Here is a 26,219-nt window from a genome sequence, read left to right as displayed (position 1 = left end):
ATTAAAAAGAAAACATTTTTCCTTCTCCTTTAATTCATTTCATTCACAACAGGAAAACAACAGGAACTACGGTAATTCACTAAAATATCATTATATTCTGTAGATAAATATAATATGGAGTTCAAAATTTATGCAGCACTAAAAAGGAAATGGCAAGTTGTTGTACCATAGTTAAGGAAAGTTTCAAAAACAAAAGATGAATTTTGAATTCATAAAGTATTTGAAATGGTATGTTATGGACAGAATGAAAATTAAATATACTCATACGTTAGTTAATAGTCAATAATGTATTATCTGCATGGTTATGATTGTCTACCTCTTAAAGAAAAAAATGTTATTCTTCGACCAAGTTCATTATTTTATTTTAAAATAAAAACATAGAGATTTTGGAATTTGAAAATGTAATCTTCAAATAAAAATCAGTAAACGCCAAACGCGCAGGACCATAAATTCATTGCATATTAAAAAGTGCCAACCAATGCTAGAATTGATCATGAACAGGACTCTATGGACTCGCTTTACATGTAGATGCATGATAAATTAAACAAATTCTATTTTGTATATTTATTTCTTCTAAAGCTTTCTTTTCAGTATTCAGACACATAGTATTGACTCAATTTATGAGAAAAAAAGAATGAAAAAAGCAAACAAACATTGGTAACTTTAAAAAAGTGCAACAAATTGTTAACGATAAAAGGTTTTATTTTCAGTTGATAACTTTTTAGAAATGGTAAACAGTTTAATGAAGTACAATAATGAGTTGATAAATAGGTTAACAAACTACAAATAATATTTCTTTAAAAAATTATAACAAGAAATTATTCATATATTAAATGCATATATACTTTTTACACGAAACATATGGACATGATATACAACAAAACCTTCATTCAATAAAATTAAAGAGCAAATAATTGTTATAATTGTTACCTCACGCAGTACTAAATACGTTTACATAGACATAAACCAATCTGAATTAATATACTGATAAATCTCTGATCATACATAACCCTACCCTCACACACACACAAATTACTTCAATAACTTCATTTCTTCTGTATATAAATGTACATCGCTTAAAGGATACAGAATTTGTTGTACTTAACAAATTCTGTATTCTTTAAAAGCGATGTTTGAAAAAGAAATGACAAGAATCAGTGTATTTGAAACAAATGACAGAAAGAGGAAACAATCACATATACACGCCCTTACTACTACCTTTAACATCTAAAAAATTTGTAACTCTCAATACTTGAACATTGTTTTCCATATCAAATAATATCTTACTAAACTAACCTGAGCTATCTTTTGCTAAACACATGTTGGTTACTTTTCTATTTTCTTTACACGTTTTATTCAATTAGAAAACATTCAAAATAAAGCTGAGACTCTTTCTGAATATTTAACATTCAAACCGTATAACTGCACAATGTATACATTCAAGAATACAATCTGACAATGGTGAGCTTTGGTGTGTCTTTTAACATCTTTTTAATATCATTTTGATAACACAATTTTGTCTTTGGGAAAAAGTGAAATTTTTCTGTTAACCCCATTCTTTTCCTGTCGCAACAGCCGAGAAAATTGTACACTTATGACGTTACATTTTTTTTTTAATCTGAGATCTCAAATGTAAAATAGATTTATCTTTTAGTAAATTCAAAACCCGAATTTGTATATTGTTTTCTGTGTGTAAGTTTCTTCTGGTCGTAGGACGGTATCAGGAAAATTTGGCTGAAAAAAAGTAATGTTCAACACCATTATCAGATCAAAAACGTCATAAATATCTGTTTCAGATTTTTTTTAATATCATAAATACTAAATGGAATTTTATTATTTATCTAAATACTGTATCAAGAAATAAAGTAATTTTATGAATGAATATGATATTTGCTGTCAACTGGAGAAAATTTGAAAATTATAATTATTCTTTCCATATAATTTTCCTTAATATGAAAACAAAATATCCCTTTATCTTAATCCATGGCAGAGAAATGGGTTTCTTTATACAAGCAGAAAACATCATACCTTTGAAGAATGAATAACATACCATATTTACACCGCTTGGTAACTGCATTGGAATGAGACAGACTCCTCCATCCTCAAATGGCCCGTAAACTGCTCCGTCTTTTCCGTAGAGGTTTGGTTTCATGTGGGAGGAGAAATAAACATCCACTCCAGGTTCCGTTGTGTAAACGTCAACAAAGCGACCATTTGAAGGGTTCTCAAGCCTTAAATAAGACCAAATTTAGTAAAATCAACATTTTCTTATTTTTTACTTTTATGTTATTGAATGAGACATACATGTACTTTTTAAAAAAAATTCTTTTGAAAGTCTTACTTTGCCACGTGTTTCATCTCCCCTCGGTTACCAAACACATAGCAGGAAACGATGATGTCATTTATTACGTTTCTCACTAGTGTGGGTGACGTTAAATCAAAAACTGTTCCATTGACATTGGCTATCTCTCCGTCACCTGTTATAAAATTAGAAATTCCTAGAACCAACAGGTCTAAATATCATAAAAGACAACTCACAGACATTACATTAACCAACACTTGCCTTTAGGAAGAAAGGCCTCGTCGATTGGAACGTATCTGTTGGTGTAAACTGTCAAAATATGGTCGCCATTTTTACCAGCTTTCTGAATAGTAAATGTATTTTTGGTTAACATATATAAGTATGTGAAAACAATTTGAATTCGTAATATTCTGATACAGAACTGAATTCATTTTGTAATGTTGCTATTTTTGTTTTGCATATAAAAACAATACGGCAAAAATTATATAACAAAATTACATGTCCTTCCAGATTGAAGTACACGTGATTAGATAAATTAACAGGAGTTGCTTTTGTTGTCTTTGCTTTGTAGCCCAGGATAAGCTCGTTGTCCTGTGTCAGCTGGAACGTGAACACTGATGTTAGCTCTCCCGGAAATCCCTCTTCTCCATCCGGGCTCACGTAGGTCATCACAACCATGTCTCCCTCAATTTTGGCATCAAACAGTTTCTGTTATTGATTTAATTTGATATAGAATTAGCCTGTTATGATAGAAATCTTATGATTCAAAAATCCCAGTTTTATTTATGAACGTTTAATCATTATATGGCTTTTTCCACATAAATAATTATATTAAATTTACTTGAATTTCTTTGTTTCCAGGTCAATTTTATATGAAAAAATGTAAGAGTAATAAAAAACGAATGCAAAGAACAGCGGGTCGTAAAAACAGTTGTTTAACAACACAACAAATCATGGTGACTTCATAGACTTCATAGATATATGCAGAGTTGCGTCATCAGCAAACATATCGATATTTGCATGACTTACATGTAAGGGAAGGTCATTAATATACAACAAAAAAAAAAGGGGGGCCTTTTCACAGATAGTTACTGTTCCTACTAGAATAACAAGTACCTCAAGTACTTTAATTGATCATTTTTATACAACCAAACCAGAAAACATATGTGAAACAAATGTGCCCCCTATCGCTATTTCTGACCACTATCCTGTATGTTTGACACGGAAAACTAACTGCATACAGCGTAGAGGAAAACATACTGAAATCCAATACCGAGATTTTAAACAATTCAATGAAAATGAGTTTCTAAGAGATTTAGAAAATGCAAATTTTAACACTCTTCTTGAACTAAAAGACCCAAACGAGATAATGAATAAATTTTATGAATTATATAATGATATTCTAAACAAGCATGCCAAAGTAAAAACTAAAAGAGTCAAGACTGAAACTCGACCTAAATGGCTTACACAGGAAATAAATGATGCTAGACATTTACGCGATACATATCATTTACAAAGGAATTCAGAAAATTACAAAATTTGGAGAAATAAAGTGACACAATTAATAGATCAAGCGAAATCAAAGTATTACAAATCAGCAATTGAAGAAAGCTCAAGTCCTAAAGAAATGTGGAGTTATTTAAACCATTTGGCATCTAATTCCAAAAATTTTACACCTACCCGTATTACACAAAATGGTTTAGATTTTGAAGATTTACAGGATATTGTTGATATTTTTAACAAACACTTTACGGAAATATCCTGTAAATTATTAGCAGATATGTCGGTACAAAGTTTTGATCCAGAATTATTAAATCGATATACAGAAACGAAACTAGGGAAAGAAAATGTTTTCAGTATTAATGAAATAAGTGAATTTGAAGTATTGAATATGTTGAATACACTTGATGTAAACAAGTCAGCCGGTATGGACTTTATCGGACCTCGTCTTCTAAAACTTTCGGCAAATGTTATATGCAAATCTATTACACATCTTATAAATGCTAGCATCACTAATGGAGTATTTCCGTCCCGTTTAAAACAAGCAAAAGTCACTCCTATTTTCAAAAATGGCGACCACGCAGATCCAGGGAACTACAGTCCGATATCCATTCTTCCAACATTATCAAAATTAGTTGAAAAACACATAGCCAATCAAATACGTAACTTTGCCTCTAACTTTGATCTTTTATTTCAATCACAATCTGGATTTCGAGAATTTCATTCATGTCAAACGGCCCTTACAAAACTTACAGATAATTGGCTACACGCTATGGATCAAGGAAATCTAGTAGGCATAACTTTCATTGATTTTAGCAAGGCATTTGATTTGGTTAATCATGATATACTGATAAGTAAACTTCAATCATATCACTTTGATCAAATGGCTATTAAATGGTTTCATTCTTATTTAACCTCAAGGTCTCAGTGTGTAAAAATAGGAACATATTCCTCTGATTTTTTGCCCGTCACAGCAGGAGTGCCCCAGGGATCTATCTTAGGTCCCCTATTATTTTTATTGTATATAAATGATCTCCCTTTACATGTAAATAGAACAGATATTGATATTTTTGCCGATGATGCAACCTTACATACATATCATAAAAATATAGAAGGTATTGAGAATGCCCTAAACTTTGATTTGTGTGAGATTGAAAATTGGCGTTCCAAAAATCAAATGGTGTTAAATACCAACAAGACAAAATGTATGCTTAAGGGAACTCAACAAAGAAAATTAAGAATAAATTCCCCTGAACTAAATTTCTATGCTTCAAACAAATTAATTGAAAATGTCGAATCTGAAAAACTTCTGGGAGTGCATATTGATCATTCCTTGCGCTGTAATCACCATATTGACTCAGTTTGTAAATCTTTGAGATATAAATTATATACTTTACGCAAAATTAAAAAATTTCTTCCCTTACACACAAGAAAACTATTCTATAATGCAAACATTCTGCCTTCTCTGAATTATTGTCTTACTGTTTGGGGTAATGCGCCAGGTGCTGGCATAGATAGAGTTTTTAAATTGCAAAAAAGGGCAGCCCGGATTATATTAGATGTGGCTTATGACGCCCCTTCACTACCATTATTTGAAAAACTTGGATGGCTGACCATATACGAGTTGATCGATTTTCATAAATATGTACTACTGTACAAAACACTTCATGGTATGGCACCTACTTATTTAAGAGACTCTTTATACCCCCCGCTTGAAAAGTGGGGGTATATAGTAATCGGTATTTCCGTCCGTCCGTCCGTCTGTACGTCCGTCCGTCCGTCCGTCTGTCCGTCCGTCTGTTACGCTTTGGGGTACCCATCTCTTATCCGCAACTCCTCTCATACTAATGAATGAAATTTGATGAAACTTTCACAGAATCTTTATTACATATTGCCATTGTGCACCTCCTATTTTACTTTTTGATCCGACAGATATTTTGGGTTTCCCGGCCACAGGAAAAGATGGACTATTTCACCAGTTATAACCATATGGGAGGCGGGGGGTATCATTTAGTGAGCTCATCGCTCACAGTACCTCTAGTTTGAATTTATTTCTTCTAATAATTATGTTCTACGATCTGAAACAAACTATGACCTTCAACTTCCGAAATATCGAACAAATCAATTTAAAAATTCTTTTCATTATTCTGGTGTTCATTTATGGAACAAATTACCGTTGTATATCCGTTTTTCACAGAATTTACACACATTTCGTAAAAATGTTGAATCATTTATTATAACGTGTCGCAACTAAAATGTCCTAAGAATGTATTTTTACGTCATATTGTATTATTATACCCCCCGCTTGAAAAGTGGGAGGGTATATAGTAATCGGTATTTCCGTCCGTCCGTCCGTCTGTCCGTCCGTCTGTTACGCTTTGGGGTACCCATCTCTTATCCGCAACTCCTCTCATACCACTGAGGGAAATTTAATGAAACTTTCACAGATTCTTAATTACATATTGCCATTGTGCACCTCCTATTTTACTTTTTGATCTGACGTATATTTTTGATTTTCCAGAGCAAAACATGGACACTGCTATTATATTCGTATGGGAGGCGGGGGGTATCATTTAGTGAGCTCATTGCTCACAGTACCTCTAGTTTATTTATTATTGTAAAATGTTTTTATTATTGTACATGTATTATTGTGAACATGCTAAGAGGGCCCCGAGGAAGACTAGTGCATTGCACTAATCGGGTTACCCTCTCAAAATAAAGTATTATTATTATTATTATTATTATTAAAAGGGATTACGAACCAAATCAGAAAATTAGGCGGGACAGAACACAGAAATTTTACAATATCAAATAGAACATGAGGACAAAAAAGAACATTGGGACTTTACAAATAAAAACTTAATGTAAGGACCTTACAAACCAAAGCAAAATACGAGAACTACCAAACCAGAACAAAACTTTTGGACGTTTTTGGGTCCAGAGACAAAGGATGTAACAAACCAGGCTAAAACATATAGAAGCTATAGTCCAAACAGGAAATAAAGACATATTAACAGAAACAGAACATACCATGGACGTTACAAGAACTGGAGATAATGTGATCAATGCACTGAGATCATAATCATATAAAGATGAGTGTATTGTAATGGCAAAGTGTATTTCTCGGTACTTTGTAAATGAGATTCTGTGAAAGTTCATTTGAAATTCACGGAGAGCCTTAAGAGTAGTTAACAAAATGGGTACCCCCTTTTCTCGAGTATAATGGCAAAGTTGGTGGTTTGCTTTATGAAACTGAATATATCTGCCTAAACAATATGGCTTTAATATTGTGACTCGAGGTAGAGCAACAACAACCAATCGATGAAAAGATAAAATATTAGGGGGAAATATTATTATGAAAAAGATTCCGTAAAAGACTTGATAAATTGTTTTTAGGAATCTTACCGATGAAAAGGTACAACAGGATATGTAAAACGGCACTATGTAATTAAGATTCTGTGAAAAAAAAATGGGTGTAAGCTGAGTTGCGGATAGGCGATGGCTACCCAAAACTGTACAAGGAATGGAGACGTCTATTTTGCGTTGTGGAATACCAAATATCTGTCTCATCGAAACAAAACCTAGGAGGTGCACAGCGACAATTTGAAATACTAGTAAACATTCTGCAAAAGACTCAATGAACATCCCGTGATATAGGAGGAGTTACGGATCAGAGATTGGTACCCCCAGTTTTATAGTAAAAATGGTAATATCCATGTTTTGCAATGATAAAACCCAAATATTTGTCTAATCGAAAGAAAAACAATACGTATCATCATGTCATAAAATATTGTGTATGTTTTATTAATTGCATTTCGCGGTTTACAAGGGGTTGTGAATAAGGAATGATTACCCTCAAGAAAATGTATGGACAGACGCCATCATATCACTAAAAACCACCCATTTCATGGGACTAAATAAACCAAAACAGAAAACTACCAAGAGGATTTTAATTTATAAACTATACCAGAACTAAGAGGGAATTATAAAAACTAAAGGAATCAAAGTATTGAAAGAACTGAAGGCCGGGCTTTAATTGCTCGAGTATATTGTCTGATCCGAAATTAGTACATATTTAATTATTTTTTCTTTAGGCCATTGATTTTCAACGGGTAGAGTTTGTATGATTATGATGGAAACAATATATCATCTACCAGTAATTAAAATCTACAGGCCAGACCCCAAGATATATTATCATTTTAAAATTTGATAAATAATATTTCCAAGAAATTCACCATATTTTCTATTCAATAAGCTTTTTTTTCTCAAAATTTAAATTTTTTAATCGTTCTTGGAAAAGTTAAAATAATGCACATATGTATTTTCTAGAACATTCTTTTTTAGTTTCAAACAGACTGTACTTTTATCGCAAACTACATTAGAAACTATGATACAAGTACATGTACATTGTCATGCGACTCCACGCATGTTAATTTTTAAAATTACAAATCACTATACTATTAATTTGCTAAAAATCAAAACAGAATATAACCGCTAACGTTATATCGACGAAAACGATATGAAACATAAAACTCTTCAACAATTTCAACTTTTCGAAAAGCCCTCGCGATTGAAAATAGTTCGCTTACAAAATGCATTCAGCAGCATATGTGCAAAAATTGTTATATTGTGGTTATCCCAATAAAGCTAATATCTAATTTCTCTTTCTATTTAACTATCAAGCAAAAATATTGATCATTTACTTTTCCAACGATTGGGATGTTAAAAATATTTGTTTGAATATCGTCTCTGAATGGGACTATTTTGTTTATCGGAAACGTCTGCTTTGACGCTGTTTGGTTTTTTTGTTTAGTTTGCTATTTATAGTAAGACAGTCGATCATGATGTCTATAGCCAGGACTTTGCTTTCAGCAAAGCTCGGCTAAAAAGACACCATACAAAACTGAGGCAAGGGAATGCTATGAACCAAATCTGAACCAAGTGGACGTTATAGACCAAAACTGAACTGAGTGGACGTTATAAACCACAAAGCATGGGACATCACAAACTTTAACAGATATGCATGTTATGTTATATGTAAAAGCAAATTCTTTCTTACCGAGTCAAATCCTTGGAAGCCTCCATGGACTTGATTCTGTCCTTCATTGGCCGACACATTGTATTCTACGCCATCAATTGTGAAACGTGCTCCCTTTAAACGCTCTGTTATCCGACCGAGTGCTGCTCCGATGTAGGAATGCCTGGCCTCGTATTCTAAAGAGTGTAGAATTAGAATTAAAGAAAATCAATCTTTAAGACAAGGGAAACATACAATTTCAATGGAATGAGACTAAAATGTGATAAATTGAAAATTAACCTTTACCTTACTTACTTTGGCAACACCTTATTTTCACGATAAGCGAGACAAAACTTTACGAATGAAGGTTATTGTTCTATATAATCTTAAAGGTTACTAATATTTGCGAGAATGAAATTTTCACGAGCATACTGCCTCGCATAATTACTCAAAAACTTAAATTCCTTGTGTTTTTTAAAACTCTTTAGTCAATTTAATAAGTACATACTCGAGGCATTGGGTACGGTTAATTGCGCTATGTTTAGGAAAGAATACCAAGGCTTTTAAAAACTTAATGGAGTCCAGCGGAGAAATCCTTTTTTTTTTTTTTTTTTAACATTTTTATACCCCACGCTTGAAAAGCGGGAGGGTATATAGTGATCGGGATGTTCGCCTGTAAGTCCGTCCGTCTGTCCGCCGTTACGCTTTGGGGTACCCATCTCGTATCCGCAACTCCTCTTATACCGTTCTTTGAAATTTAATGAATCTGTCTTTCACAAATTCCTTATATAACATAATGCCATTGCGCACCTCCTACTTTACTTTTTGATCTGGCACTTATTTTAGGTTTCCCAGAGCAAAACATGGACTTTGCCATTATAACTTGAAGGGGGCGGGGTATCATTTAGTGAACTCATTGCTCACAGTACTTCTAGTTTTAATTAATTTTTAAGTTAAAAGGAAATGAGAATTTTATGTCTACACAACTGTACAAGTTCCACAATAATCCTTGAAGGATGGGAGTGTGTAAAGATTGTAAGTCACTACAATATTGTGATAGGTCCATGTATCTACTGTATAGGGGATTAATTTCACGGGTTGTAATTTTCACGTTTTTCTCTCATCTGACACGATCGCGGTTTCTTGAATTCGCGGAATTTGGTATGTATATAATAAAAGTTACTTCCCTTGTCTCCATTTAATCTATACCATAGCTACATGTAAACGAAATTAATCAGCGTTATGTTTTTATTTCACGAACAACAGGGTAAGTTATTATAAAATTGTTATATTTTTTAAATAAGTATTTAACACAAGTGCAATTATTAATAGTCTCTAAACGTCAAATGACTTTCCTATATGCTATTACCACGAGTGCATGTGCACCCAAGATCATAATACAACGCGGCGAAAAACCACTGGACGGAAATAAAAGTTTTTATGTAGTTCTACGAAATAATATCCTTCCACATCGTCAGTAAGTTCGATATTTATTTGAATGATTTTTTAAAACCAAAATGTCGATAAAAACTGTACATGAACTAATATCCATGAGAATGCAGGTAACAAATCCACATGGTAACATTAGTTACGCACGGGTAATCAAAACCCATGGCCCACGTGTTTTGATTGATGAAACACGTTGGCTATTAAAACAGCTTTTGAACAAACACAAATTATTATCTGCCGATTTGAATTAGAGTAAAGCGTGATAATTAAAATTAATTGAGTGACATTACAACTCGCAATTACTGAAGTGACCATGGACTGCACGTACACCTATACAAATCTATCGTAGTCTATTCACAAATTTCCAAATAAAACATGGAGATTATTGAAAATTTATTCACTGTTTCTTGAATTCACGGATTTGTTAACACCGTGAATATAGCGAATATTAACACCGCGAGTTATTTTCCCCCTATACAGTAATCAAACTGGTCTGTCATGTACATAAGAATATACTGTAGTTCAAAAAAGAATGCATGAACTTTTAAAGTCACCCCGCCACACCAAGATAAAAATGTATCATTTTTGACTATCAGGGGAAAGAAAACATAAATCTCTTCCGCAATGCCACATTCTTCAGTACATAAGAAAACACGATTTTTTACTTACCTGATGCGGTATCAAAGCCTAAACTGATATCAACTATTTTTCCGTTTTTGTCCGGCATCAAGATATCAGTAATTGTAGCTCCGTAGCTGATAATTCTGACAGTAACATTGTTCTTGTTGGTAAACGTAAATCTGAAAATAAGTATATCTTTAAAATATCATTGCATGTATTATCATTATACAAAATATTTGAAATCGGTCGTGAAGATATTTTGTTTCATAATTAGATGCTGTGCAAAACTATTGCTTTATCGGTTGAGAGGCAGCCTTTCATTTCAGGAATTCTGAAGTTTGATTATTATCAAAGTGTAAATTGCTCTAACTATAAGATTAATGGAGACCTATTTTTATATTCATATGAAGCAGAATTTTTGCAAAATCTTATGCGTGAAAAAAGGAAACACTTGCTGTGGCCTTCAACTCAACATTTAGATATATCGACGACGTATTGTCAATTAACAATGGGAATTTCCATTCCTACGTCGATACGATATATCCTGTTGAGCTTGTGTTAAAAGATACCACAGAGTCTGACACATCTGTTTCATACTTGGATATTTTACTTGAAAAAGACATTAATGGTAATCTAACAACCAAGCTATATGATAAACGTGATGACTTTAACTGTTCTATCGTCAACTTCCCTAACTTATGCAGCAATATACCTTCATCACCTGCATACGGAGTATATATATATATATATATATATATATATATATATATATATATATATATATATATATATATATATATATATATATATATATATATATATATATATATATATATATCAGTTGATTCGATACGCAAGAGCATGCTCTACGTAAGAACAATTTCTTAATTTCTTCTTCGAGGTAAATTATTGACAAGCAAGTTGATGAAACAAGAATAAAGTCATCATTTCGTAAGTTCTTTAGTCGATACAATGACCTTGTCAGCAAATACAATTTATCATTGAGTCAAATGCTGAGGGACGTTTTTCATACTAATTGTTAGTCAATTATTTATACACTTAATTGACGACGGATTTTTCCGTTATTTCCCGATCAGGACAAGGAGCACACGGCGGGTGTGACCGGTCAGAAGCGGATGCTCACTCCTCCATGGCACTTGATCCCACCTCTGATGTTTGCTCTGCTCCTAGTTTGTATTGTTTTATGGACTTTGAGATTGAATACTGTTCGTTATCTCCATATCCTTCTATGCAAACGAAAACTAGAGGTACTGGAGCAATGAGCTCACTAAATGATACCCCAGTATCCCATATGAATATAATGGCCGTGTCCATGTTTTGCTATGGGACACCCAAAATATGTGTCGGATCAAAAAGTGAAATAGGAGGTGTACAATTGCTAATTATGTTCCCCAAACGAAGTTGGGGAACATATTGTTTTTACTCTGTTTCTTATTATTAAGTCTTCCGTTCACAACGGAAGACTTATAGTGTTTGTATTGTTTCTTTTTATTATTAAGGTCTTCCGTCTCCAACGGAAGACCTTATTGTTTTCGTTCGGTTTCTTTTTCCCTTTTATTATTCCAACCGATTTTGTGCACGCAAGTTCCCAGAAACGGCTCGTCCAAATTTCACGAAACTTTCAGATCTGGTAGGTATTGATCTGAACCTTATTGGAAATTTTTTTGATTGATGACGTCACTTCTTATCTCGAGATATTTAGGATTTTCTGATTTTCAGAGGGTCGGCTTGTCCAGGAAACTCCTCCGAAACGACTTAAGATATCGACTTAAGATTTTCAGTGAAAATAAAGGAAGGTTTGGTGAGTTGTAATTGGGTCTCCAAATCTTTCTAGCGCGAAAGGCGCCGGAGCTCGGTAGGGCCCGAAAAAATGTCTCAGAAATATCTCACAAAATTTGACACATTTTGTTTCATATCTTCATACCTGTTCATAATTTGTTAAAACATATTGAAGAGGAAATGTGCAAAATTACAAGACCTTTCATTTGATACCAATAAAATTGGGCTGATCCCTCAAATTAGGGTCTCAGAGGGGCCAAAAGTTTTTTATCTATAACTCTCTAATGACTGATATTTTGTTATACATTACTGAAGCAAAAGTAGTCATCTTTACAATTTGCAACAATATATGATAAAATTTTGATCATTTGTTACCTAATTAGGGGTCACAAGGGGCCAGAATGTCACATCTTTGACGCTTTATAACTCAAAAAGGGGGAATATTTTGATAAGCAATATTGAACAAAAGATGGTCAGAATAATGTTTTAAACAATATGCATACTTTGAATTTTTGTAAAACAGCCCCATAAAGGACTTGTAGGGGTGGCCCCTAAATATGTATATAAAGCACATCTCCTAAACGAAAAGAAATCTCTGAATAGTTGTAGAACAAAAAATCTTTGTAATCACAAGACCTTTCGTTTGATATAAAGAAAATGGGGCTGACCCCTCACATTAGGGACTAAAAGGGGCAAAAATCTTTTATCTATAACTCTCTAATGATCAATATTCTGTTATACATTACTGAAGCAAAAGTATTTATCTTAAAGATTTGCAACAATATATGATACAATTTTGATCATATGCTACGTAATTAGGGGTCAGAAGGGACCAGAATGTCAAATCTTTGATGCTTTATATTTATATCTCGAAAAGGGGGAATATTTTGATAAGCAATATTGAACAAAAGATGGCAAGAATAATGTTCTCAGCAATATGCATACTTTGATTTTTTGTAAAACGACCCCGTTGAGGACTTGTAGGAGTGACCCTTAAATATTTTTATTTAGCATATCTCCACAACGAATAGAAATCTCTGAATAAGTGTTGAACAAAAAATCTTCAAAATCACAAGACCTTTCATTTGATATAAAGAAAAAGGGCTGACTCCTTAAATTAGGGACTTAGAGGGGTCAAAAGTATTTCATCTTCAACTCTTTCATGATCAATGTTTTTTTTTATAAGTATCCATTATGAGAAGCAAAGATATTCATCTTAATGATTTAGAATAATACATTATAAAGTTTTTTATCATATGTTACGTAATAAGTGGTTGCAAGGGGCCAAAATGCTATATCTTTGATGTTTTATATCTCGAAAAGAGGGAGTATTTTTATAAGCCATATTGAACAAAACATGTTCAGAATATCGTGATAAAAATCAGAAACTTAAAAAGAAATGAAGGAAAACTTAATGTCATTCTCTTTTAACGAATATATCAGTCAAAATCACATCTCATCTTATCGAGAAATTCAACGGAAGACCTACTCGTTGCTCGCAACGAGATCTCATCTAGTTATTATTATTATTATTCCTCCCAAATTTTGTGAGCGCGATTACTCAGAGATGGCTGGATAGGTTTTCACAATTTTTCTCATGTAAGTAGGTTGATATATGAAGTATATATAAAATTCCGCTTTTTGAAAAATTCACTTCCAGTCCGAAGTTATGGCCGATTTTCGAATTTTAAAATGGACTTTTGTCCGGCAGTTTTCTCGGACACGGTTTGAGGTAAAGATAGGAAATTTACAGGAGTATTAGATCATGATATTCTATTTGTTTTGAAGTTGTTTTCGTGTGTTTCCAGTACTTCCTGTCCGAACCGGAAGTGAATTTGTTTTTGGTCAATTTTTGATTTTTTTGTTTTTAGATATTTTTTCAAGATATTCTTATGTAAAAGAGACATTTTTCTACAAATGCTAAATATATAATTTGTTTTTAATCAGATTCCGCATTTTGTATATTTTCGGTACCGAAATTTTCTCTATTTACGTAGTATGTATAAGGTGGGCAAAGAAAGATAACTCTGACCTGTGAATGAGAATAGAACTTTCGAGATAAAGGCGGAAATAGTATTGATGACGTTAGAGACATATATACGCTCTCCAGATCAACATATTTACACATTCAATATTCTCTCTTTTGCATATTACTTAATTCACTATATGCATATTAGTTTAAATTTGGCTGTGTAGTGTTAGTCTGTATATTGAAAGTTTTTGATTTACAAATTTATATCTTAGAAAAAATATCCGTTCTGTGTCAACTAAGTATATACAACAGCGATGAATATACAAATCATTCTACAAAAATACTAAACATATTATTTATTCAATCTGATTCTGCATTTTGGAGAAATAAATTCATTTTCTCTATTTACGTAGTGACAATGAGCAAAGATAGATAACTCTGACTTGTAAGTGGGAATAGAACTTTCGAGATAAAGGCGGAGGTAGTATCCATAACGTCGCAGACGTCTATATCCACACTTTTCACATAAAAAATATTTAGACTTTGAGTTTCCATATCCACTTCTGCATGAAAGGTTACGTTGGTTACTGCTTTCAGTATATGCATAGTTTAAAGTTGTCAGTTTAGTGTAAATCTGTAATGTCTGTTATGATTATATTTAAAAAAAATATTCTTAATTCATTCTCTAATTTGAATGCGAAAATATCCCGGAATCCGAGTTTTATTTTCGATTCTAAAATATTATATGTACTCAAAAGGGAACTGAGAGATAGAAGAGTAATGTAATACCGTTGTAAAGCCTTTAGAAATAAATTGATATCTGCAACTTAAAAGAAAGAAAATCAATCTATAGATTGGATATGGTTTTAACACGTATATTTCATTGATTAAAAGTCTGATAGTGTTATTTATTATACATGATCTATACTTTTATATACCCGAGAAGTTATTAAAGATGAGAAAAAGCGATTCTTGGATTTTTGTGAAATACTAGTACTCAAAGGGTTAACATTATGTGAAAGTTACGCGTTTCTGTGTGAAATAATGCTACGCTAAAAACATGATACAAAAACATCTGCAAAGGTCTGTTGATATGTTAGATAAAGTATACGAATGAACACAATTTTATGCAATGCTATATAATTATATGTATGTACATGCAACCTTAAGTATTTTCCTTTTAATTCATAAAACATAAAATTACCGAGTTTGTAATTCTTTTGACCCCCCCCCCCCCCCCTTGATTTTATTCGGAGACATTATTGCAACTATAGGCCTTTGAATTATAAATTCGTTATGCAATTAACTCTGGAACATTTGATTATAATTAACATGTATACAGAATTCATATCCTATAATAGTAGATTTTTCATTACGCAAGATACTGAAATTTACATGTCTGACAGAGAGAGAGAGAGAGAGAGAGCGAGAGATTCCCTTTTAATCCTGATTATCCTATCCATTTACATAGACAAAAAATCAGTTCTATATCAGTTGTACCCATTCTTTATTAAATATTTTCTGATTTCATTGTCCGTCATAGTCACTCTCTGTATATTTTTTCTGCTTAAGAAGTATTACACTAAGTGCACATGTATTGACCTGTCAATCAAAATCACCGGACGCTGTATGCATTGCAATAAAGTTGTTCAAAATCATTTTTATTATTAAGTATGATCTTTAAGAAAATCTGATGCAACAAATTTGAGAAATGAAAAATGAAATAAAAACATGGCTAGAGCATCATATATCTGTATCATGGACTTCAGTTGTGGGACGTGGAGACCGGTCCGTCAGATGAGATCGTTTAAATCGAGGTCCCGTGTGTCAGATGGTACTGACTCAAAAAGATTCCTCACTGCTCAATGGCGATTAGAGCCAAATTATAGGACAACATTTTGCAGTCTCCACCGGCGAGTTGAGGCTTCTCCATGTGAAAAATTCTCGAGAGGGACATTAAACAACATATAATCAATTAATCGCTGAATAATTCCTGTAGTTGAATTCGAATAATCTTTCTGCTGACAAATCTCGATAGTATTACTGTAAAAATCAACGACTTTACGTTTAATGTGGTACTAACTTAGTTCATGACATTTTTATAACACCATCACAATTGTGCCAGAACATAAACACAGTGAAATTTATGAGAGTACGGTGTTCGTTCGTCCGTTGGTTTGTCTATGATACACGTGTAGCTCTTATAAGTGCCAAAATGCATAAGAACAAGATTGGTCATGAAAATCAAAGTACCTTAAGTATTGAAAGACCTTTTTGCAGTTTTTTTTTTCTTTCAGAGTACATATGATATCTATGTTTTTTGCAGAGAAAAAAGCAAATTCTTACAGATTTAAGAAGAACGGAAGACTTATTTGTTGCCATGGCAACAAGATTCTAGTTATTATTATTTTTCTTCTTCTTCTTCCTGGAACTTTTTTGTCCGGGAATGATCTTGTAAACTGTTCTTCCAATGTAGGTAAAACCTTTTTAGGGTTAGTAGACATGTTATGTAGATTTGCGGAATCAGGGTCATTTTGCGCGCACGTGCTTGCAAGAGCGTGCACGTGCAACACGTGAAATGACCAATATAATAGATATAGCCACAACTTTTCTTTTTTTAAATGAAATGCTTTGAAACTCATAATGTGAGGATATATTAGTAGTATAGACATGACGACATGGTGAAAATAGCAAGATCTCACGCGCATGCACGTGCACTTCGCTCTGATTGGCTGCAACTAAAGTCTCAATATCTTTCTTGTTTTTTGACGAAATCCTTTGAAATTTTGAACATAGCCATGCATTAGGATATCCTACAACATGTAATAAAGCAATTATCATGAAAACACGTGCATGCACGTGCGCTGCAATCTGATTGGCTGAAACTTTAAACAGCTATAACTCCCTTGGTTTTCAACCAAACAGGATGGGATTTGGAATATAGATAGATATAATGGACTTCTACAAGTAGGTATGGTCACCATGCACATGCATACACGTGCGTGTACATGTGCTGCAATCTGATTGGCTGAAACTTGAAACAGCTATAACTCCCTTAGTTTTCATCCAAACGGGGTGGAATTTAGAACATAGATAGATGTAATGGACTTCTACAAGACGGTATGGTCACCATGCTCATGTATGCACGTGCGTGCACGTGAAATGAGTAAAATCAAACATACACTTGAATGAGCGTATTTTTTAAATAATTTTGGATTAAATACTTTAATATTCAGTGTATTAAAAATATAGATTGTGTAGACAAGATGATATGGTCATGACGCAAATGCATTCACATGTTCACGCGTGCAATGCTAAAGTTTAAATGATTTTTTGTACACTTCTTTGTAAATGTTGTTAAAATCTCAGATGCATAGAGTTTGTCTTATTTAATGAAGCTTACAGGGAATATGACACCAAAAGGGAGTTGGGGAGCGTTTGGGGAACATCTGTAACGGTCCCCGTTACAATTAGCACTAGTTTTATTAAAGATTCTGTGAAAGTTTCATCAAATTTCATTCAGTGGTATAAGAGATGGGTACATGTACCCCAAAGCGTAACAGACAGACGAACGTACAGACGGACGGACAGACATCCCGATTACTATATACCCTCTGGCTTTTCAAGCGGGGAGAGGTATAAAAATATTACATGAAATCACTGTTTACTGGTGGCAATTGCTTTGAGGCAAACATTAAGGAAAAAGTGTTGCTTTCTCGAAGTATTCCACTATTTTACTGAATAGAATCTTTTAATGATTTTAAAGTTAATTTAAAGTAAAAGTGATAGTAAAATGAATTTTTAAAATAGCAATGTGCTGCATGCTGCTAACTTTTTATAAAGTAATGAATTAGCAATATCTTTAACAGGTCCTTAGCTATTTGTGATGAGGAGGATTTAAGTATCAGCATAAAAAAAGTGTTCGAGCGACTGAAACAAAATCAAACGCTCTTCTATCTCGCCAGCTTGATCATGTCAATTCTAACAAACCATATCCTTGAAACGTGCTTTTTTGCAGCAGTAATCAAATAAAAAAATGATAGTTTATCACTGGTATGAGCGCCAAAACCAAATCACTCTTTGATAGGAAAATCCAAGGTTTTGCACTGGAATGGAAAACCCTTTTTCATTTCGTCAGGTATTTAAAATATATTTTCCCTTGGGGAACTGGAATCTTGCTAACCCCTTCAATGATATACTTTAACTGTATACTAGTATTTGATATAACCGTGCTTTCGTGTCACTGAGAAGTTTTCCCTTTCAAGATGTATTCAAGAGACAGAAATCTTTTCTGTAAGAGCATACATCCTTTAATAAGAAACCTATTTTTATTGCAGCATCGGTAGGAATAAGTGCAATCGGAAGCCGAAGTGTTACCTTTCAACATTCATAAAGTAAATAGGAAAAAGATACGTGCATTGCAATTTATCCATGTACATAATATAAATTACAGTAAAAATGTAATTTACTGATTAGAAAATTAATAAATTTGTCATTTTAAGGAAAATTGTTTTAAAATATACAAAATTGAGTTTCGTATACCGGGTTATTACATGTTAGATTTACAGGACTTGGGTCGTGAATGTATATAATACTTGTGTTTCTATTCATTAATTTTATCAAACAGACAACAAAAGTAAATTATTTTTAAGGGTAGAATTTGTCAAAAAATTATACATATATTAGTGACACCATTTTTTTGTACGAATGTGAATAAGAGAACTCCGTAATGTACTTTATTAATTTACCTCTTCTCTCGTAGTTTAAAATACATTAGTAATATATTAGTTAAACTTGTTAGAAACACATCAAGTATGCATATGCAAGGAAGGTAGTCGACATGTACTGTACACAGGGGCAATTGAAGTGATATTTATTATGCCCCCACTTGAAAAGTGGGAGGGTATAGACTGATCGGGATGTGCGTCCGTCTGTCTGTTACGCATTGGGGGTACCCATCTCTTGTCCTCAACTCCTCTTTTACCGCTTAATGAAATTTAATGAGACTTTCACAGAATCTTTGTTACATAGTACCATTGTGACTTCCTATTTTCCTTTTTGATCCTAGGCATATTTTCGGTTTCCAAGAGCAAAACATGGACGATGTCATTCTTCCTATAATATTGAAGGGTACCCATCTCTTATCCGTAACGCCTCTTGTACTACTGAATACAATTTAATGATACTTTCACAGAATCTTCATTACATAATGTCATTGTGCACCTCCTATTTTACTTTTTGGTCTGACATGCAGTTATTTCAAGTCTCCCTGACCAAAACATAATATAATCATTTGGGAAGCGGAATGGTATCATTTATGAACTCAGTGCTCACAGTACCTCTAGTTTAAAATTCAAATAAAACTTATCATTTCTTTGAATAAGATGCTGTAGAAGTTGCGTGTTATTCCCTGGATCATACAGGTTCTTTTGCTCGTACAGGTTATGTGTTTGACCCTATTACCGATTAGACAAGGCTTTTTAAACAATTTGGTCTTCATCATTTTGTATTGTAAGCTCTATAAGCGTCTTTTTCAAGTTAGTTTGAAGATATTGCCAAATATTATCGTCATTCAAGTGCAAATGCACTTCTAACAATGATAGCATTCAGCATTATCTTCGATGACTAACCTTTTCACTTGTCTGCCATCTTTGATATTACCAAAGGCTTCTTCTGTTGGAATGACTGGGGGAACTTCTGTAGGAAGAAATAAATATTTACTTTCAGTGATTGAACCATCTGCACGAAATAGAACATACGTATAATATAAGATCATTATTCCTCTCTCCAAAAGATAGGAGATAGCAGTTTACGAAAAGATTATTGGTATCTTTGCTTACCAGGCTTCGATAATGATACATCCATTGTGCAGCAATAGAAATATTCAATTTTTAAATGATCGTTAATATTTTATTATTAGTTTGAAAGCTTTGTGTCCTTTGAATTCTTTATCTTGAGGGGGAGATAAGAGCTAGTGACCTGAATTAATTGATAAAAGGTCCGAGTTTACAAAGTGAAACATTTTTAGTTTCCGTGGAAGTTCTTTTGCTCACAAAGTTCAATGCTTCTGACAGCAGAGACATAAAATAGCTTTGGGTTTAGACAAACGGGGTACGAACCTGAGGACACTTTAGACTGGTACATAATTAAACTTCATATATTTCATATATCAAACTACATGAAATGTGTCATAAGATAAAACAGCTCTTTTTGAATTCGTAAGTGAACATGACTCGACGATTACGCAATCTGTATTTTACTATAATCATGCAAACAAACCTTGTTTTAGTGCTGATGTTTTCCCAATGTTATCTTCTTCTTTGCCTATAAAGCAAACAGAAAGCATCAAATGACGATAACGTTTTTAATTTATACTCCTCTTTATTTTTTTAATTTTATTTTTTTTACTGTGCTTTGCTCATCAAATAAGAAAACAGACCTCCTTGCTGTTATATTTCAAGAGCAAGTTAAGTGGAAATCATGTTCAAACGTTCTATAATAATCTTTGAAATATTTGCTACGATATCATCAACACAAAGATGCTGCGTCATTGCTAGAGTAAAAACTCAAATTCGTAGATAATGAAATAAAAATTAATAAAAATTGCACATAAAATCTTGATATTCAAAATTCATGAAATTGATCACGATTTTTTAAACTCTTGCTCATTGCACTATATAGTTCTACTCGTTCAGACAGAATGGGTTGTGATACAAACTTTTCCAAAAGAAATTTAATTCATTATCTAAATGCGCAAATTTCCGCATACTTTTCAATTCTGAGAAAAAATCGTGAAAATAATTTTTCAAGTAGGCATGACATATAAACAAATTATTCATTTTTTCCAATGAAGTTATCTCTCTTAACAGCGAGTCAATGAATCTTAATTTTGCTTAATAAAAATGTACCAGCTTGCAAATTGATAGGGTACTTTGATTAGATTTTAAAAATAAAAAATCATAACTGTGTCACCCTTCATTAAATGGCTGTATCTCTTTTAACATTTTACTTACTGGAGAAGTGAACAGCCACTCCAATAACCACGGCGGCCACACAGACGGCGGCGACCACGCCCACTACGATGGGGACACGCTTACTGCTCCTGACAGGGTTACCTTCTGTAAAAAAGAAAATAAAAACGGGAAAATCTGCAGGAATAAATACCTCCTTATCTATTTGGACAATTGTAATTCAATGGTCAAAGTCATACAATGCATTAAAGTGAATATTTGGGTACGAGTATTTTTCAACACTTTTTTTTACGTACAAGAAATACAGCAAATTCAAAGGGCTAAGTTTAGAACTGAACTATTTTGACAAAAGTGTGAGGCAATCTAATAAAAATCAGAGTGAAACTTCTTTGATCCATGCCATATTCACTCTGCCAAAAAAAAGTGTGTACGGTGCGGATCTAATTATAAGAAGTCTGATTTTAAATGGATTGAAGTTACCTCAAACGATTAATTCTTTATAATAATAAAAAAATGAATATTTTATTGATGCTCAACCCAAAATTATTCACTGATTATAGGAATTCTTATTTTAGATTTATGAATAAAATTGATACTTATTGTGCTGTTCAACTTAACTTTGATAAAACTCTGAATTCATTGTAATTTTCAAATTATCAAGATTTTCTTTATGATTAATACAGAATGAACGTCACTACCTCATGAATCTTCAAAAAAATTAAATTCATTTCTTATATTTACATCATTTTTGTGATGACTTGCCATAAATTTACGCCGTTCAACTGTCATTTTTAAAACAAAACAGGGTGCACTTTATTTTTTGACTTTTTGACGTCAAGAGCGGTATTATGACCTAACAATGAAGATATTCACGCTTATTCGTGATACATACCTAATGTAGTTCATGAGAAAATATACTGCATTTTATTTTGTAAAGAATCATAAGGGAAATTAATTGGAAATGTAAATATTTACATGTATTTATAAACATTCTAAGTTCATTGGTTCAAAAACAGTGTGTTGGTAAAACCACTAAGAAGTCTGACATTCTGCTATCATCATCAATCACTACATTGAATTCTAAGAGTTGAAAGTAAAGTTATCCACTCAAAATCTGAGAAACAAAAAATGTGCATACCACCTTAAAAAATTTTATACTTTCCATGCATATCATAAAAATAAGGAAGTAAATTTTCTTACAACTCCTTTAATCAGCACTCGCAAAATCTTAAATTAGTTCTATAAAAAAAAATTCGTCAAATCTTACAGATGTAATTTCTAGTGCATAGGAGGGTTGTCCCCAAATTCCGTAAACATGTGTATTTTTGTAAGAATTCGGTATTATAAATTAATGAAACTTCTAACATTTATAAAACTAATAAAAACTAATAAGTTTATGGATAAAAATTGAGTAATTACACATTTGTACCGTATTTAAAGACAATACCGGTGTCTTGCCATATAAGAAGGCAGCCAGGTACCCATATATAACAATAAAAAATCGGCATGTGATATGGACAATTTAAAAATTTAATTCTCAAAATTTCCATTAAAAATATAATATTTATCTTATATAAACTACTTTTCGTCCAATTTTATGAATATGATTTTAGAAAGTGTTCAGATAGCCTGCACACTGCACTGTGATCAGCTGTTCTGAACTTAAATTTAATCCTACAGAAACGTAAAGGTCATAAATGTCTGGTACGAATGGATGGATATGGATATGTCTTTTGATCCTTGTTTTATCAAAATATTCTAAGTTTGTGAAATGCACAACTAAAAAACTGGCGGAGAAAGAGGCATGAAATCGTTTTCAAACTGGCATTGCATCTCTGTTCGAGAAGACCGAGAAATCAAAATCCATCAGAGATATAAAGGGTCATTAAGATCATTTTTATTGGATTTTATGTGTTCGTATTTTCTGGTGTTAAATCATACCAAAGCAATTAAGATATTTTTCATTTAATTTTATAATCTTCAAGATAAATACTAGTAAAAGAATTTGATTTTTGTAATAAGTGTATATACCCCAATCAATTGTCCTAAACTGGTAACGTTAATATACGTGCATCTTTTTTGACGTCGGAGATTGCTCTGGGTATGACTGAAAATTGTAATTACTCGACTTGTTTTTAAGTTATTATTAAAATTTTGTAATTTACCAACCAATAACACATTAAACACTTCATCAATCTAGAAAATTTTAGTGAGATACGTTCAAGCTGAATGTTGTTAAGAGCTCGTCTACGGAATTTTGGTACAACCCTTGTACATAAAGAAATGGTCTTATCTAAAAGGATTAGAATCATGCAACTGCATGCTGACTGCATCTGCAACCACAAGGGCATATGCAGGGTATGAATTTGAAAGCTTAATTATTAACAAAAACTTTATGCCATTTTCAAAAGAAACTATCAAAGTCAGGGCCTTGACATTTGCAGAGTAGACAAAAGTACATAAATCATGCCCTTGATTAATAGTATAAGTTAAAATTAAAAGAAAAATTCCACATCAGATTAACTTACCCGCATCTGCCATGGTGAATATGGTGAGGGAGAAAATAATTCCAGCAGATCAGAGCACTCAGCACCAGATGAAATCTCCAAAAGATGGGCTACTAGAAGGAAAACATCGACTAATTGAAGTTAAGCCTCAAAATAACAACGGAAAAGGTATTCAACTTTCAACAGAAAACACTCTTGACCTACCTTTTTGATTTCACGAGTCGATGAATCTGCTTCTGGGAGCTATAATCGCGCACGCTTTCTCTCGAAATTAAAACATCGACAGTTTCCATCAGTTGTGCGTTATCATTTATATCATATTATATAAGTATTGGTGGGAATTTCAGATACGCCCATGGATTGCACTAAGTATAACGAGAAGTGATGCTAGTTTGTCTTCTAATTCTGGGGCATGTTTCGGTTTTCTCGTTTCTAAATTAAACAAGTTTGGATTTTGTTTTGTTGGGGTTTTTTCTTTGAATAAAAAAATATTGATGATCTTTTTTCCCATTTCGACGGTGGTTTAGAATGGGTAATTCTGTAGTTTTCGTTTTTACACGGCAGAGGATGCGGAGTCCTTGAACTTTTTTTTTAAGTTCATATACAAGTACGGTATAAGTACCATATTCTCTGTACAGCTAAGTATAGAACGTAGAAATTTATAGTGGAATTTTATACAGATAATAACCGTGAGTAGTATGGTGGACTTAAATTATCTTATTTATCATTATGTGTTGTCCTTGTCAAACCAAGGACTGCATGCATAAGGCAGAACTCGTTAACTGATTCATACCTTCGCTTGAAAAGCAGAAGGGTATATAGTAATCGGGATGTCCGTCCGTCCGTCTGTCACGCTTTGGGGTACCAATCTCTTATCCGCAACTTCTCTTATGTACCACTGAATGAATATTTTAATGAGACTTTTACAGAATCTTTGTTGCATAGTGCAATTGTGCACCTCTTATGTTACTTTTTGAACGGACAAATATTTCGAGTTTCCAATAGCAAAACATGGACAATGAAATTCTAATCTTTCTCTAATATCGAAGGGTATCCATCTCCTATCCGCAACTCCTCCTATACCATTGAATAAAATTTAATGATATTTTCACAGATTCTTTAATAATACCATTGTGCACCTCCTATATTACTTTTTGATCTGACACTTACTTCATGTCTCCTAGAACAAAAAAATGACTTTGCCATAATAAGGGTATGGGAGGCGGGGTATCATTTAATGAGCTCAGTGCTCACAATACCTCTATATTGGATAAGTTGAATCCGGTGTTTTAGTCCACAGTTCAAGAGATCAACAATTAAGAGTTTGCCAATTATTTTCTTGTATGAAAATTGAGTAAAATTTTGTGTCTTTTCCATGTTCGTCTGACTGTCGGTCAACCTTCAGTTTGTCTTTTTACTTAAGGTATCCAAACCAAACTTGTAGATGCCGTACACCTGTGAAATGTAGTTTTAATTACTCACACAGGTGGGAAGGGGGTCTTTTTTTCTTTTTAGTCCCTTAAGTTTATAAGATAACTAAAATTAATTCATGTCCAAAGATTGTTTTTTTGTATTCTATAAGTAAATCAAATTGGAGTACCACTTGTATTCTATAACTCAATCAAGTTTTCGCTGTAAAAATATAAATCAACATATATATCATTCTATTTCATAGATAAGTTTAACATGCTCTAGGTAGTGACTTGGTTGTTTGACGTACTTAATTACAGCTTTAAGGAAACCCCTTATACATTAGAACTGAAAGTCTGAAACCTAAATAAAAGAGATTCCAAGAACAACCTCTTGTAAAAAAAAGTTTCTTGGAATTTCTTGGTAAGATTGAGACGATACTAGATAATTGGGATAAATTGATATATTAAGATTTTTTTTCTCTTGGCTTCGACAGAGATAAAGTAGTATGAATTTTTCATAAGTGTGCTACAGTAAAGTGTCTTTGAAGTACATTGTATTTAAGTACATAAATCGTATATTTGATCCCTATGGATTATATATACAAGCAAGTTTTATCTCTATTTCGTCATCATAGATCGAAACATTGTGAAATTCTAGTAACAGAACT

General features: G+C 32.8%; 1 protein-coding gene across 2 annotated transcripts in view; it reads right to left on the bottom strand.

Moving 5' to 3' along the window:
• Nucleotides 1-865: 865 nt before the first annotated feature.
• The window catches only part of LOC134268549 (galactose mutarotase-like), a 49,886-nt gene continuing 24,532 nt past the window's right edge, over nt 866-26,219 (bottom strand). The window contains exons 1-12 of one of the 2 annotated variants that reach the window (XM_062750817.1): nt 24,344-24,495; nt 24,161-24,252; nt 21,675-21,779; nt 20,941-20,985; nt 20,292-20,358; nt 10,938-11,068; nt 8,862-9,016; nt 2,801-3,010; nt 2,564-2,645; nt 2,342-2,477; nt 2,051-2,231; nt 866-1,734 (exon numbers count right to left, since the gene is read on the bottom strand). In XM_062750817.1, the coding sequence (XP_062606801.1) occupies nt 1,660-1,734; nt 2,051-2,231; nt 2,342-2,477; nt 2,564-2,645; nt 2,801-3,010; nt 8,862-9,016; nt 10,938-11,068; nt 20,292-20,358; nt 20,941-20,985; nt 21,675-21,779; nt 24,161-24,173 (1,200 nt within the window). In that variant the 5' untranslated portion in view covers nt 24,174-24,252; nt 24,344-24,495 and the 3' untranslated portion in view covers nt 866-1,659. Of the gene's footprint in view, nt 1,735-2,050; nt 2,232-2,341; nt 2,478-2,563; nt 2,646-2,800; nt 3,011-8,861; nt 9,017-10,937; nt 11,069-20,291; nt 20,359-20,940; nt 20,986-21,674; nt 21,780-24,160; nt 24,253-24,343; nt 24,496-26,219 lie in introns of those variants that run through there. The other variant, XM_062750818.1, reaches the window with a different exon arrangement.

This window comes from Saccostrea cucullata, unplaced genomic scaffold, assembly GCF_032062105.1.
Source record: "Saccostrea cucullata isolate Sc308-1 unplaced genomic scaffold, CSIRO_AGI_Scuc_v1 ctg228, whole genome shotgun sequence".
Lineage (NCBI taxonomy): Eukaryota > Metazoa > Mollusca > Bivalvia > Ostreida > Ostreidae > Saccostrea > Saccostrea cuccullata.
The sequence above is the reverse complement of the archived record's forward strand: the minus strand, read 5'-3'. Positions and strand labels throughout refer to the sequence as shown.